This window comes from Polypterus senegalus, chromosome 6 (assembly GCF_016835505.1).
Source record: "Polypterus senegalus isolate Bchr_013 chromosome 6, ASM1683550v1, whole genome shotgun sequence".
NCBI classification, from domain to species: domain Eukaryota; kingdom Metazoa; phylum Chordata; class Cladistia; order Polypteriformes; family Polypteridae; genus Polypterus; species Polypterus senegalus.
In genome coordinates, this window is record NC_053159.1 from 19,094,693 (window position 1) to 19,107,929 (window position 13,237).

The following is a 13,237-nucleotide window of genomic DNA, read 5'->3' on the forward strand; positions in this document are numbered from 1 at the left end:
GCACTACGGCCACATGGTGTCATTACCCGAGGATGATCCGGCTTGCAGGACCCTCATTGTTGAAGACCTGAGTGGCTGGACCAGGCCAAGGGGACACCCACAAAGCACCTGGTTGCGGTAGATAGAGGGTCATTTCCGGAGAGTGTGACTAGACCGTGTGTCTGCCTGGGGGGTTGCCAGCTGGGGTCCTGAGCTGTTTCGTTGTGTGGTGGGTGGGGCAGCACACCGTACCAGTGCGTGCTCCCCAACCAGACCTGACCTCCTCCATTGTCAACTGGCCATTCGTGTATAGACGTTGGTTTAGTTTCCATGTGTGTTAATCGGGTTCTACTTTGTTTTCTGCGTGTTTGCGTCTTTACGTGTTCTACTTCTGTATTTATTACATTGTGAAATTTAAAACTGCCATTTTACCTGAGAACTCTGTAAAGATCTCTATAAAAAAACGAACTGAATTGAATTGAACTGAACATGAAGTAAAGCAGAACACTTTAGCTGCAACATCCAGCCATTCTTCTTCTTCTTTTCAACCCCCAGAACGTGTTGCTAAAATTTAGAAAATATTGCTGTGCCTTATGCATAAAACTATTCTTGTAATGAATAATATTATTCACAGTGCAGGAAAGAGTCCCATTCAAGTCCTCATAAATGCAATCCTTATCTTTGTTATTTCAGTAGTGCGCTACCAGACTCTCCCCATCCTCTCCATAGAGAATTAAAGATTAGCAAAGATGGAGGTCAATGGAGATGGGCAGCCTCAGAAAAATACATGAATGCTGCCCTACGATGGATGCAATGTCGGCTGATTCCTGCTTTGAGTCTGATAAGCCCCGAACCTGAAAAAAACGTTTAAGAAAACGGATGAACGGATTCAATTTAAATTCTTTTAACTAGAAAAAAAGGAGTTTTTTTACAGTGCCGTTCTTCTATTTAATCAAAGAAGCATTGTGGCTTAGTAGAGGCTGGACTGTCAACCACAAAGATGTCACTGTCTGAGAGTGGGCAAGACCCTAATGTGGCTGTGCTCCAGGTGCAGGGAAGATTTGTGGATGACTCCGTATTTGTAAATCACTTTAGGAGCCACCAAACACCTACAAAATATATAAATGTGGCGATAAAAGTTAATGGCGCCAGCTTCCAGAGCTCATTCCAGCAACATCCGACGCCACGGAGGACCTGGCACTGGGTGGCATATCAGACCATCACAGCATCTCATCCACATGGACGTAGGACCACTTCAGACTTGCCAAATCTCTGTCTTTGGATGGCATCCTCGCGACTCCAGCAAACTTAACGTGAATGACTGTGAGCTGTGCTAAAGCTTATGTGTGTCCCTGCAGACATGAGGAGCACCGGGCTAAGGATTCAAAGCCAGACCACGGTGACCACTGCATGCTGCTTCTCCTTTAGTGGTAACACACTTTGAATGTAAAGTCACAGACTTAATTTGCTAACATGTCCTGTTTTCATATTGCCCCTTATTCTCATGAGTACTTGCTTTTGCTCATCAACACTTGATACATCACCACTCTCCTTTGTCGCAGTCAGCGAGTGGAACTACGTTATGGTGGCGCGTTTATACTCGGGCGCCGACAGCTACAGACGAGGTCTTGTGCACCCTGGTCTGTTTATAGTGCAACTGTTCAGTGTGTGACATTAACTTTATATATCGATCACGCAGATATTTCCTATTCTGCCTGCACAAACTTCATCTTGACCCAGAGTCTGGCCAATTTTTTGCCATTTGGCTTTCTCTGTGTGTGTTTAATGCTGAATTGTATAGGTCACGGGTGGGCAATGTTGGTCCTGGAGGGCTGCAGTGGCTGTAGGTTTTTGTTCCAACCCACCTTCTTAATGAGAAGTCAATTATTGCTGATGAAGAAACACTTACTGCTCAAGTGACATTTTGATGCTTCATTTTAGTGGTCTCGCTTGTCAAGGTTCCCCACCCTTAATTGCTTATTTCAGTCTTAATCAGCTGCATTCAGTGTTTTTAATGGCTCCTTATTAGCAATAAGATGTAAATGACAAAGCAGCCAGCAGTTCTCCTTTCTTTGTTTCCATTTACATCTGTGTGTGTTCATCATGCACTGTTTGATTTAATAAAACACTTAAAAGAAAAATGTGACAGACTGAAAATTACCCATTTAAGGCTTCAAATCATTTGGATGACATCCTTGGAAAGGAAAAAATCTACGATATAAGAAGCATTTCAGACTAACAAGCCATAAAATTAAATAAGGCCAGAGTTTGGCAAGGATTGGTTTCTAATTAAGTAACTGGGTTGGAATGAAAACATGCAGCCCACTGGGGCTCTCCAAGACCGAAATTGCCCACCCCGGTATAGGTGAATGTCTAGTGCATGCGCAGTTAACATGCACAGGACGGGACAGTCACACAATTCTGGAAACACACCATTGCCGGCTAGATGGCCCATGTACCCTGACTGCTGACGAAATGTATGTCACACGTATGCCTTAGTGGACCCTTGCAGCCACCCCATGGTCCTGTACGACTGTCTCCCTTACCTCAAGACTTCTGTCTTCATAAGCCAACACCTTATTATTTTCCAGTCCTATTCCTAATAAAGGATTAGGCTATACAGGTATAAGCAAAGTCTTATCATATCAAAATGAGGCCCAAGGCAGCACATATCCATCTCAGGACACCCGCCTGCACACTCTTGATCAGTTCAGGATTACCAATCAACCCTACCCACATGAAGCGACTATGCAGAGCTTAGACTGGACAGTTGCCCCAAAATCCCTGGAGAAGTAAGACAGGAGTGCCACCAGTGAGTCACATTTGACCGTCATTCCTTAGATTCGTTCAACTCAGGTACTTGCAGGCTAACAAATGCCACCAGTTTCTTAAAAATTCACCACAAATGTTCCTCCGTTCCCTGACTGGACACACAGACAAAGCTGTTGAGCTCTCCTAACGATTTCAGAACACGTCAAGGCTTCCAAGTTTATTCCTCCTATCAATCCCATTGTTTAGCTTAAGGCACAAGAACAAACTGAAGCAGACTCCATGAGAGCTCATCCTGTGCTGGTGAAACCAAATAATAATAAAAAAAAAAAAAAGTGTGCAGAATTTTGAAACCCATCCCACTTACAGTGGTGGTGTAGGTGCCCTCGGGGTCGTCCTCCAGCACCCGTGACAGCCCGAAGTCGGAGACCTTGCACTCGAGCTTGCTGTTGACCAGAATGTTACGGGCCGCCAGGTCCCGATGGACGTAGTTCATGTCAGACAGATACTTCATGCCCGATGCGATGCCGTGCAGCATGCCCACTAGCTGATAGGCCAGAATCTCTCCATCACGGCCCTAGGAAAGAGAAACAAAAAAAAAGTGTGTGAGCGTTCATTGAATGAATTGGACACGAAAGCAGCTGCTATTTCATCAATGTTCAATTCATGTTATTGTTGTTGAGCTCTCTCCACAGACTACTAATCACATGATGCATACACATAAAGACACAGATGTGTTACAAAAGACCAGCGACAAAGTGGTTTGAAACGGATTATAATAATAAAATCCAGCAATATCTGTTGATTCACCGATTGTGGAACTATTGAACCATGACATCCATGGTCAAAAATTAAAAGCAGAAAGAGTCGTTCTGTTGTGTCACTACAAGAAAGTCCTGTCTTCAGGTAAATAAAACACCAAAGGGTGCGTCCCATCCTGCCAATAACACTAGAATCACTGAAGCCTCTGATAAAACCCGTAATGCCAGGCCACGTTAAATTCCTTCGCACCTCCTCATCAACATCTTTTGTTTTGCAAATGTGTTGATCAGCACAAGCAGCCTGCTATCCTACCAAATCGCCGCAGCTCAACTCGGACAAAAAGTTCTCCTCGCTCAAGGCTCCTTATCTGCATGTGAGATGCCTAGAGTTGTATTGAGTAAATAATAGATCGTTATTTTTGAACACATGCACTTCGTGTTCCATGTCTACAACGATCTGTGGAAATGTAGGATGACAGGAAATGTGAGAAAGGCAAAAAATATCACGGTTATGCGTATGTGTATGATGTGATGAGGGCATTTGAGTTAAAGATATTCATGTTTTGGAAAAACAACACCACCCCACCCAGGCCAGTCAGGAAAAGGTGAACAGAAGAGGGCTGAGCACACATCCCTGGGTGGGCTGCAGTGCTGAGCATTGTGTTGTTGGAGATGTAGCACATAGCTAAAAGAGAAACTTTTTTCATGTTCTGCTAATAATTTATGTTAATCGGTTTTGAACTACTTTGTTTTCAGGTGTGCTGAAAACAACTCTGTGTTCTTTATGTGTATGCATTATGTAATTAGTCAATTGTACATTTTGTAATTGGGGTTTCCGGTGAACTTTTCAGCTTGCACTCATTGAAGAGCACTACAGACAAACAAGTGAACTGAGCTGATAGCAATTGAGTATCTGCTAAACCAGGGGTCCTCAATCACGGTCCTGGAGGGCCACAGTGGCTGCAAGTTTTTGCTCCAACCCAATTGCTTAATAAGAAACCCTTATTGCTCATAGTAACACTTCTGCTTCACTTCGTTGTCTCACTCGTTAAGATTGTGAACCCTTATTGCTTATTTTAGTCTTAAACTGTTTTTAATGGCTCCTAATTAGAAATAATATGCAAATGACAAAAAAAGAGACCAGCATTTCTCCATTTACTTTGTTACCATTTACACCCGTGCATATTTATCGTGCACTATTCAGTACTTAGAAGGAAAGTGAAGAAAAAAAAGTTAAGGACTGAGAATTACTTCTCTGTTTTAGCCTTCAAATCATTTGGATGATATCTGTCTATTATAAAAAAAAAATCTTTGACGGAGACAAGACATGATTTTCTCTGAGAGACACTTATATGTCCCGCAAGATGAGTCCACGCCTGGAGCTGGAAATAAAGGACAAAGAGTAGATGACAAAGTAGAACGTCGTAAAGAATTCAAAAAAGGCGCGATAGACATGCAGAGCATGATGGAAGTATGAAAATTCGAAAGTCTTAAAAAATGATAGTAAAGATCGCATTAGCGTTAACAAATGAAAACTTTTACTCTGTGAAATAATGGAACATCGAAAAGAGATCGAGTGTTGTTCGGGTTTAAACTTTAAGTCAGATCTTTGTAGATCGTCTAATTTGTGTTGCCAGCGAGAATTAAAAGATTCCAAAAACGTTAGCGCAGTATGAAGTCCCATGAGACTTTTAACATGAGATTCTTTCAAGTCACACCCTACTTACAACTATTTTTAAACAAGACCACGGTCATCTAACCTCTCAGTCGTGTGAATGCTTTTGTCAGACTCACTTCCTGCGCTCTCAGCTCTTATAAATTTTATCAGGATAATAATTCTATACATTCTAGATGACACGTCAATGACTACGTGAAGAAGAAAGAGCATAGACAAACCTTGGAAAAAGTTGGTTTATTTATTAGAGAGAAAGAAACGATATTCGCTCATGGGCAGTTATACGTTGCGTTGTTACGATGTAAGTCCAAACACGGAATCAAAATTCAACACGATCTGGAAGAATTGTTAATTCCAAATATTGTTTTTACTGAGGTTTTAAAGTGAATTTGAAAATAAGGCATATGTAACAATTCCCAAGAAAATAAGAATCTCTTGAAATTTTATATCTGGTTAACCAAACCCAGGGGTGGGCTAGCGAAGCGGGCGGGGGCAGAGCCCCATAGTCTTTAGAAAGGGGGAGAAAATCTAGGATATGAGAATTACCTAACATGGCAGAGTTCAAGCACTAACAAGCCATGAAGTTAATTAAGCCACTGGGTTAGAACAAAGACTTGCAGCCACTGCGACCTTCCAGGACTGTGATTGAGGACCCGTGTGCTAAACTAAGGCATTCAGGATTGTTTAAGTCAATAGGCTCACAAGAACTCCAAGAAGAAAATCAAGTGAGAACTCACCCGCAGATACTTGTCCAGTGCGCCATTCTCCATGTACTCGGTTATAATCATGGCATGTTTATCTGTGGGAAGATATGTCGTCTTTTTATTAGTATGTTAGGACACAGTCACTGGTTATCATCCTGTTTTTCCTTACCCCCATCCAGTAAACCACCCCTCCAAAGCAGTAACTCACCCGGTACCTCACACATCATTCTATCTATTCATTCCAAAGATCCCAAAACGCAATAAGGTGGCTCACAAAACCTTCATTACACCCCTGCTCAGGAAAGAAAGCCCACCAAAGAACCCCTGCCTCTGACCAAATTTAAAAAAGACAAAGCCGTAGTTACTTTTGGTGACGACGCCCTCCAGACGGATGATGTTCTGATGAGAAAACTGGCCCATGATGCTGGCCTCGCTCAGAAAGTCTTTGCGCTGCTTCTCCGTGTAGCCCGGCTTGAGTGTCTTGATGGCCACCGGCGTCTCCTTCTTTCCAGAGAGTTTCAAGATGCCCTTGTAGACCTCCCCAAATTCACCTGCAAGGAGAGGGACACACATGCATTGTGAGTAGGAGTGGGCCCTAGTTCAGGTTTGTGGGGGGAGCTTGATGACGTATCTGAGCGGTACACTAAGTAACAGCTGGCAGGTTAGGGAGGTGATTGACAGGGCAGCAAAAAGGAGGGGTGGGGTTCAGAGGGGGATATGGACCTCCTTACATGGCTCAGAGTCAGGGTGCACTCCCAGCCTCCTCTGACTCCTTTCTCAGCATACTGCTTGTCTTTACAAAAGGAAGTTATTTTGTTTATTTTATTAATAAAGCGCCTTTCACAGACAGAGTCACAAAGCGCTGCATACCATAGAAAACAATTAAAACACACAATTACAAACAGTAAAACAGAACAATTAACATTTAACAAAGGAACCATAATCGGAAGAGTCATACAGCTACCCATACGCTAACCTAAACAGGTGCCTTTTTTTAAATATACCAAGTGCATCTGCAGCCCGTAAAGCAATGTGATAAATCCAAAAGGTAAAGCGTGGGCCCGAGAGACCACCTGATATGAAAGCGAAGGCTGCTGGTGCTGCAGATCTCCCCTTTGTAACTGGAGATTGGACTTCCTTAGTAGAGAGACGGACCACAAACAGTCCGCGTCGGCAGTAACGTGTCCAACAACACAATGCTCAGCACTGCAGCCCACCCAGGGATGTGTGCTCAGCCCTCTTCTGTTCACCTATTCCTGATTGGCCTGGGTGGGGTGGTGTTGTTTTTCCTAAACATGGATATCTTTAACTCAAACGCCCTCATCACACCACACACATACGCATAACCCTGACAGGCAGCTGCTGGAGAAGGACGTCCTCTACATTTAAACCTACAGTACAACACCCACGTCATACCAGCCTGGAACAGACAGGCCTACAGGATGGATGGATGGATGCCGATTCTCCATTTATCTTGTCCTGGTGGTCCTCAGCTGGTGTTTTTCTAAACATGGATATCTTTAATTCAAAAGCCCTCATCACTCTAAACAGATACACATAATACAGACAGGCAGCTACAGGACAACCCCTACAGTTAAACCCACCATCATCCACATTATACCAGCCTTGGACAGACAGGCCAGCAGGAGGCGCCACCATCTCACCAACTCTGGCCACTGCTGTGACTTCAGCTTGAATCCCAAGTCTGGGTGTTCAGAGCTCTCTTAAATCGTTTGTCTTCATTAAAGGTGAGCGGCTCCTCTGATTTATTAGGCCCTCACCAAACACCCAGTGCCATGTGCTTGACACATTTAGCAGGCATATGGAGTTCAGGCCCTGAGCAGACCCTGCTGAAGTGCCAACTAGATGGCTGAAAATGTGTGGCTGCTTAACTCTTTACCTAATTTGAAGTCTTTTTCTTTGGGTGGGGGAATCCCGTTTATTAGTGTGAATTAGTGGAATGTCTGCGCGGCTGATTTGCTTTTCTCTTTTATTTAATCTGCTGCTGTGCACATCTGGAAGGACAGGATATGTAAAGCATCTGCTGCCACCTTTTAATGTGAGCTTTAATAACGGCGACGCACTCCACTTGCTTGTAATTTGCTCCTAGATTGTAATTAAGATAAGCGGCACATAACGGCTTTCATTTTTTTTCCTCAACCCCCCAAAGATCTCGTTCAGGCAGCTGTTTTTGACTTTTCTCTCCTCGTAAAAAGATTGGCCATAAAAGACCCATCTGAACGAGCGAGCGGCGCTTCTCAGGAAAAGATTTGTTCTCGGCCTTCTTTTTTTGTCTTCCTAAGCTTGCCAAGCGCTTGGGTGCAAAAGAAAAGCTCTGAGCGCGTCTTCCCAGCTGAGTCCCAATTCAATACCTCGGCTTGACACCAGTGTGGGAAAAAGGGGGAAAAAATGAGAAAAGGCCGAGACGAGAGAGGAGGCATCTGCTGGGCGGCTGGGTTCTTAGGTGCCGGCTGTCTGCTCTCCGTCTCTCCGCGGTGTGGCTTATGCAAATCCGGGTTTGTTCACTCGGCACCTCCACGCGATAGCCGCTATGTGCCAGTCTAGTTCAGGATTATGGGGAGCCTGCACCTATCAATCTGCCGTGCCATTGCTTTATACTGTATAGCGCCTTTCATGGTGTGGCCAAACAGTTTTGAGAAGGACACAAGTATGGGTTTTCACAAAGTATCTTTAGATCTTTTTGTCAGATGTTTCTATGGTATACTGACCTAGAATTACAAGCATTTCATACATTTCAAAGGCTTTTATTGACAATTCCATGAAGTTTATGCAAAGAGTCCATATTTGCAGTGTTGGCCCTTCTTACTTTTTCAAAACCTCTGCAATTCACCCTGGCATGCTGTCAATCAACTTCTGGGTCCAATCCTGACTGATGGCAGCCCATTCTTGCATCATCAGAATTGGTGGGTTGTTGTTTGTCCACCTGCCTCTTGAGGATTGACCACAACTTCTCAATGGGGAGCTTCCTGGCCATGGACATCAAATTTCAAAGTTTTGTTCCCTGAGCCACTTAGTTATTACTTTTGCCTTATGACACGGTGCTCCTTCATGCTGGAAAAGGCATTGTTAGTCACCAGACTATTCTTGGATGGGGGGGGGCAGAAATTGATCTCGGAGGATGTTTGGATCCCATTCTTTATTCTTTATAGACAGACGGACAGATACAGTAGATAGATAGATATGACAGGCACTATATGATAGATAGATAAGTGCACTATATGATAGATAGATAGATAGCTACATAGGAAAGGCACTATATGATAGATAGATAGATAGATAGATAGGAAAGGCACTATATAATAGATAAATAGATAGATAGGAAAGACACTATATGATAGATAGACAGATAGATAGGAAAGGCACTATATGATAGATGTGAAAGGCACTATATTACAGATAAAGAAACATTGCTTTTCTCATAGGGTCTTTCACAGTGATCATGCCCACAAAGGACCCTCGTCAAAGCAGCTCGTCCATCCTGATTTTCTCCAGTGCCAGTCCTGTCACCAAGCTGTCACTTCTTTCCCAGTCAGCACTAATCTTCATACCTGCCTCACCACTACGACTACTGCTGTAGTATGACTGGGATTTATTTTCTGGGATTATGTCCGCTAAGTCGTTTTCATTATTTTGGCTTCTGCTCATTTCAGTATTCGCGGATTCCAAAAATGATTAGTTTGAAACTACCAGTACACTTTACTAAAATTTAGCATCTTCTCTGTAATTTGTTATTTTCACACCATTTGTCAGGGTGCCCCCCAGACGGCCACCAGTCCATCACAGCACATCGCCTCACGCTAAGAACAGGGCAGTCTCACTCGTCAGTGACTTTGGGACGGCGCAGTTAAACCAAACGTCTTGCGGCAAAGCCTTATGTCAGGGCTCACGAATTTCAAACAGATTTTTGTTTTATTAGTTTTAAATGAGAGTTTTGATTTTTAAAATGTATCCCCTCTTCATGGGATATCAGTCACTCATAGGCAAAGAGGAGAGGAAAGGAAAGCCATGTCAGCCTGTCATCTCTCATCAGGGCTCTGCGGCCCCTCGCTTTCATAGCCGGCTGGATCAATGACCGGAGAGTCATGGGAATCACCTCTGAGGGTGAAGGGCCAAATTTGAAACCTCGACAAGTCAAGTGAAATCACAGAACCGCGCCATTAAGAGTGTATGCAAATAGCTCTCGTCTGATTGGCTGTCCAGCACTGTGGCACTTGTCCCTGTGCTGCCTTTCATTTTGTAGGCTACTGCTGGTCACTTAAAGGAACTCACCAGCTCCGATGACCTTCTGCTTGGTGACGTTGCTCGGATGGATCTCTCTGGTAAACTTCAAGATAGCCTGGTTGGGGTCTTCATAAGTGTGGGGGTCCACATAGAACTTCAGGGGCTTCAGTTGCTCTGTATAGAAGGAAGAAGGGAGGAAGATTAAAAGGAGGTTGATTGCTTGGGGGGCAAAAGTGGCACCCCACTGGGAATTTCACACATTTTTGCAGAATGGAGGATGAATGGCAAGTGGAGAGAAGAAGGGGGTAGCGGGAGTTCATTCCTATAGGTGAATCTCTTTTATCCTGTGCTTCTCAACCATGAAAATGACGGGATGTTGAAATCAAATCCCTTCCAGGTGCCAGCTGTACCGACCACGGGGGTTGGTGGGGGTTGGTGGGGGTCTGGGGGCTCGAGGGGGTGTTGAAGACTTTTTATCTGTTCTGGCTTTGTTGTTGTCAGCCTCACTCACACCTCCTTTCTGTTTGAATGAAGAATGTGGTCAGACTGGCCAAAGGTGTGGGGGGGGTTTGCGAAGTTGGCCCTGATGTGACCTGTCACCAGCCACTAACCTGTGTATAAATACAAAAAACAAAAACACCTCGGAGCAGACTGTGGGCATAGTAACCATTCATTTCCATTTAAAAAAAAAAAAAAAGACCCCCAGGTGAATGCTGAAGGGCAGGAATCTGATCGGACCCCTTATCTATTAACAAGGATGAAATTTGGAGGTCTTATTTATTCCCCCGTCTTCTCCAAACTGGGGTCCACCCACAAAAAAAAAGCACTCGCCTACCTCCCTCCCCCCAAGGAGCTGCTGGCGCTACACGACAAAGAAAGCTTTGAAGATGGGTGCCCACCCCGCCATCCCTCCTCCTCCTCCTCCTCCTGTCCCATGGAGTGAGATTACCATCTGTGACCTGTCAATCAGCCCACCGTTGAATGGATGACACTTCTCACCACTGGACGCCACACTCTCACGCTACTGAGGGGCTACTGGGACACAAAAGTGCTCACAAGTGGGTGACCCCTGAGTAAAGGCAGCTGCTGACCCCTGGAATGGCTGGATGATCATAATGATGGCTGCTCGAGTATCACAGGAGTGTCGGGATTCTTACCAGGGTTGAAATAAGTGTCCTCGACTCCTTGACGACCGTGGGGGCTTCTCTTTCTGTTCAAAGGAAAGAATCATATTAGAAAAAAAATAAATGGCTTCTGTTTAACTCTACAGCATGTCATGGCTAGCAGCCTTATAACATATGAGCAGCTTATTAATTCATACTTTTATATTAAAAAATAATACAATCATTTTACCTTTCGTGCTAAAAACACTTCGCGTACAGCAAAATAAAAATCTGAATTGGACGATATCCTGGACAAACAGTTACAGGAATATCTAGCAATTGGGAAAATGGATAACCACGAGGCTCTCTGTCCACACTTCTAAAAATATGGACAATGAGTCTCCATTGTCGCCTGTCGTCTGCAACCCCTCGAAAAGGAGACCCCAGAGCTGCAAATTCACGATTGCAACGTGGACGGGTGAAAGGAGACGTTTTTAAAAATGCAGGCTCTGATCACGCTCCGATTGGTCAGTGCATATTATGTAGCCCTTCCCTGATTGGCTCTCACTCATTATACAGAGTCTCATTCCCTGATTGCTCGCCCTTCACAGAAGAAACTCGAATTCCTGCAAAGTGGGCATCCAAGAGCAGCTTTTTCTGTTGGTTACCCGCATGCATACATCTTGTACAGCTGGAATGCTGCATGCATGTACAAAAGGACAATCATTTACCACTTGCAGTGATCGGTGGTCTTACCATCCTTTCAAGGATTGTCCCGCCGATGTGTGTACCTCCTGTGACGGTGAATGTCTGCATCATCTGCGTTTTTAGTTGTTTTAGCATGTAATGAGAACGACGTGGAAACGTTACGGTGGACGGAGATCGCGTCTGTATAAAAGTTACTGCTGCTGTTTGCTGAAGCTGGCATCCCAACCCAGGCTCCTGTCTGTCTGGAGTTGACATGTCCTCCTCACGTCTGGGAGGATCTTCTTCAGTACACACTTTCCTCCCAAACAGTGGGGCTTGCGACATAAATACATAAATAAGTTCTGCTCTCAATGCTACTGGGGGCAACTTGAGTGGGCCATCACCTAAGCAAACCCCTCACTGTTGATATTGGGGGCTTTTCTAGGATGGAACATTCTTACATTTTTTTCCATGTGTATCTATTTATGTCACTCTTGAACTCTCCATTCTTGTGGCTCTCAAACTCAGTCCTGAGGACCCCTGGTGGCTGCTGAGGTTGATGATCCAAGCTACAGAATCAGTGAGTCACCTGACTGCAAAGTGACATCATTTAATGGGCTCATTAATGTCTTGTCTATCTATCTATCAATTATCCTGCCGACTATACCAAAATTACTATATCTATCATATAGTGTCATATTTATCTGTCTATCTGTTATATAGTGCCTTTCATATCTATCTGTCTATCTATCTATCTATTATATCTATTATATTTTAAAGCACTTTGAGCTACTGTTTGTATGAAAATGTGCTATATAAATAAATGTTGTTGTTGTTGTATATCGTACCTCATATCTATCTATCTCTCTCTGTTGCCCCCTCCTTATCTGGATTGTTGATTTTTGTGCCCCATAATCTCTATTTTAGTCCCCCCACGTAGCTCACTCTGAAGTGTACATTTTGCCTTTCCTTACTAGCACACAGTCGTTTGTTCACCCAGCACATGACAACTCAATCTAAAGTGGCCCGCGTATGGCAGGGCTGTCTGCCGTGTGGCGTCCACTTCTGCGTATTTCACTTTAAGGCCTCTGAAGAGGAAGTAAAGGCGCCGTTCTGGGTTCAGCATACTTACCTTTACAAGGCGCTGTATAAATCCATGAGGAATGTCAGCACTGTGTAACTCGGACCTATCGAGTGTGTGTGTTTTTTTTCAAGTGTCTGTTTATTTTGTGTTTCTCCATCTGAGTCACAAAGTCCACATCCGCCAGCTGATAGGATTGCCCAGTCATGTTTGCTTTGCATTCTGCCAGTTTAGCC

At 44.1% G+C, this 13,237-nt stretch overlaps 1 protein-coding gene across 1 annotated transcript in view; it reads right to left on the bottom strand.

Moving 5' to 3' along the window:
* epha2b (eph receptor A2 b) overlaps positions 1-13,237 on the bottom strand; it is a 73,308-nt gene that overhangs the window by 8,201 nt on the left and 51,870 nt on the right. The window contains exons 9-13 of the mRNA XM_039755482.1: positions 11,288-11,340; positions 10,179-10,304; positions 6,254-6,439; positions 5,922-5,983; positions 3,116-3,325 (exon numbers count right to left, since the gene is read on the bottom strand). Coding sequence (XP_039611416.1) covers positions 3,116-3,325; positions 5,922-5,983; positions 6,254-6,439; positions 10,179-10,304; positions 11,288-11,340 — 637 coding nt within the window. The remainder of the gene's footprint in view (positions 1-3,115; positions 3,326-5,921; positions 5,984-6,253; positions 6,440-10,178; positions 10,305-11,287; positions 11,341-13,237) is intronic.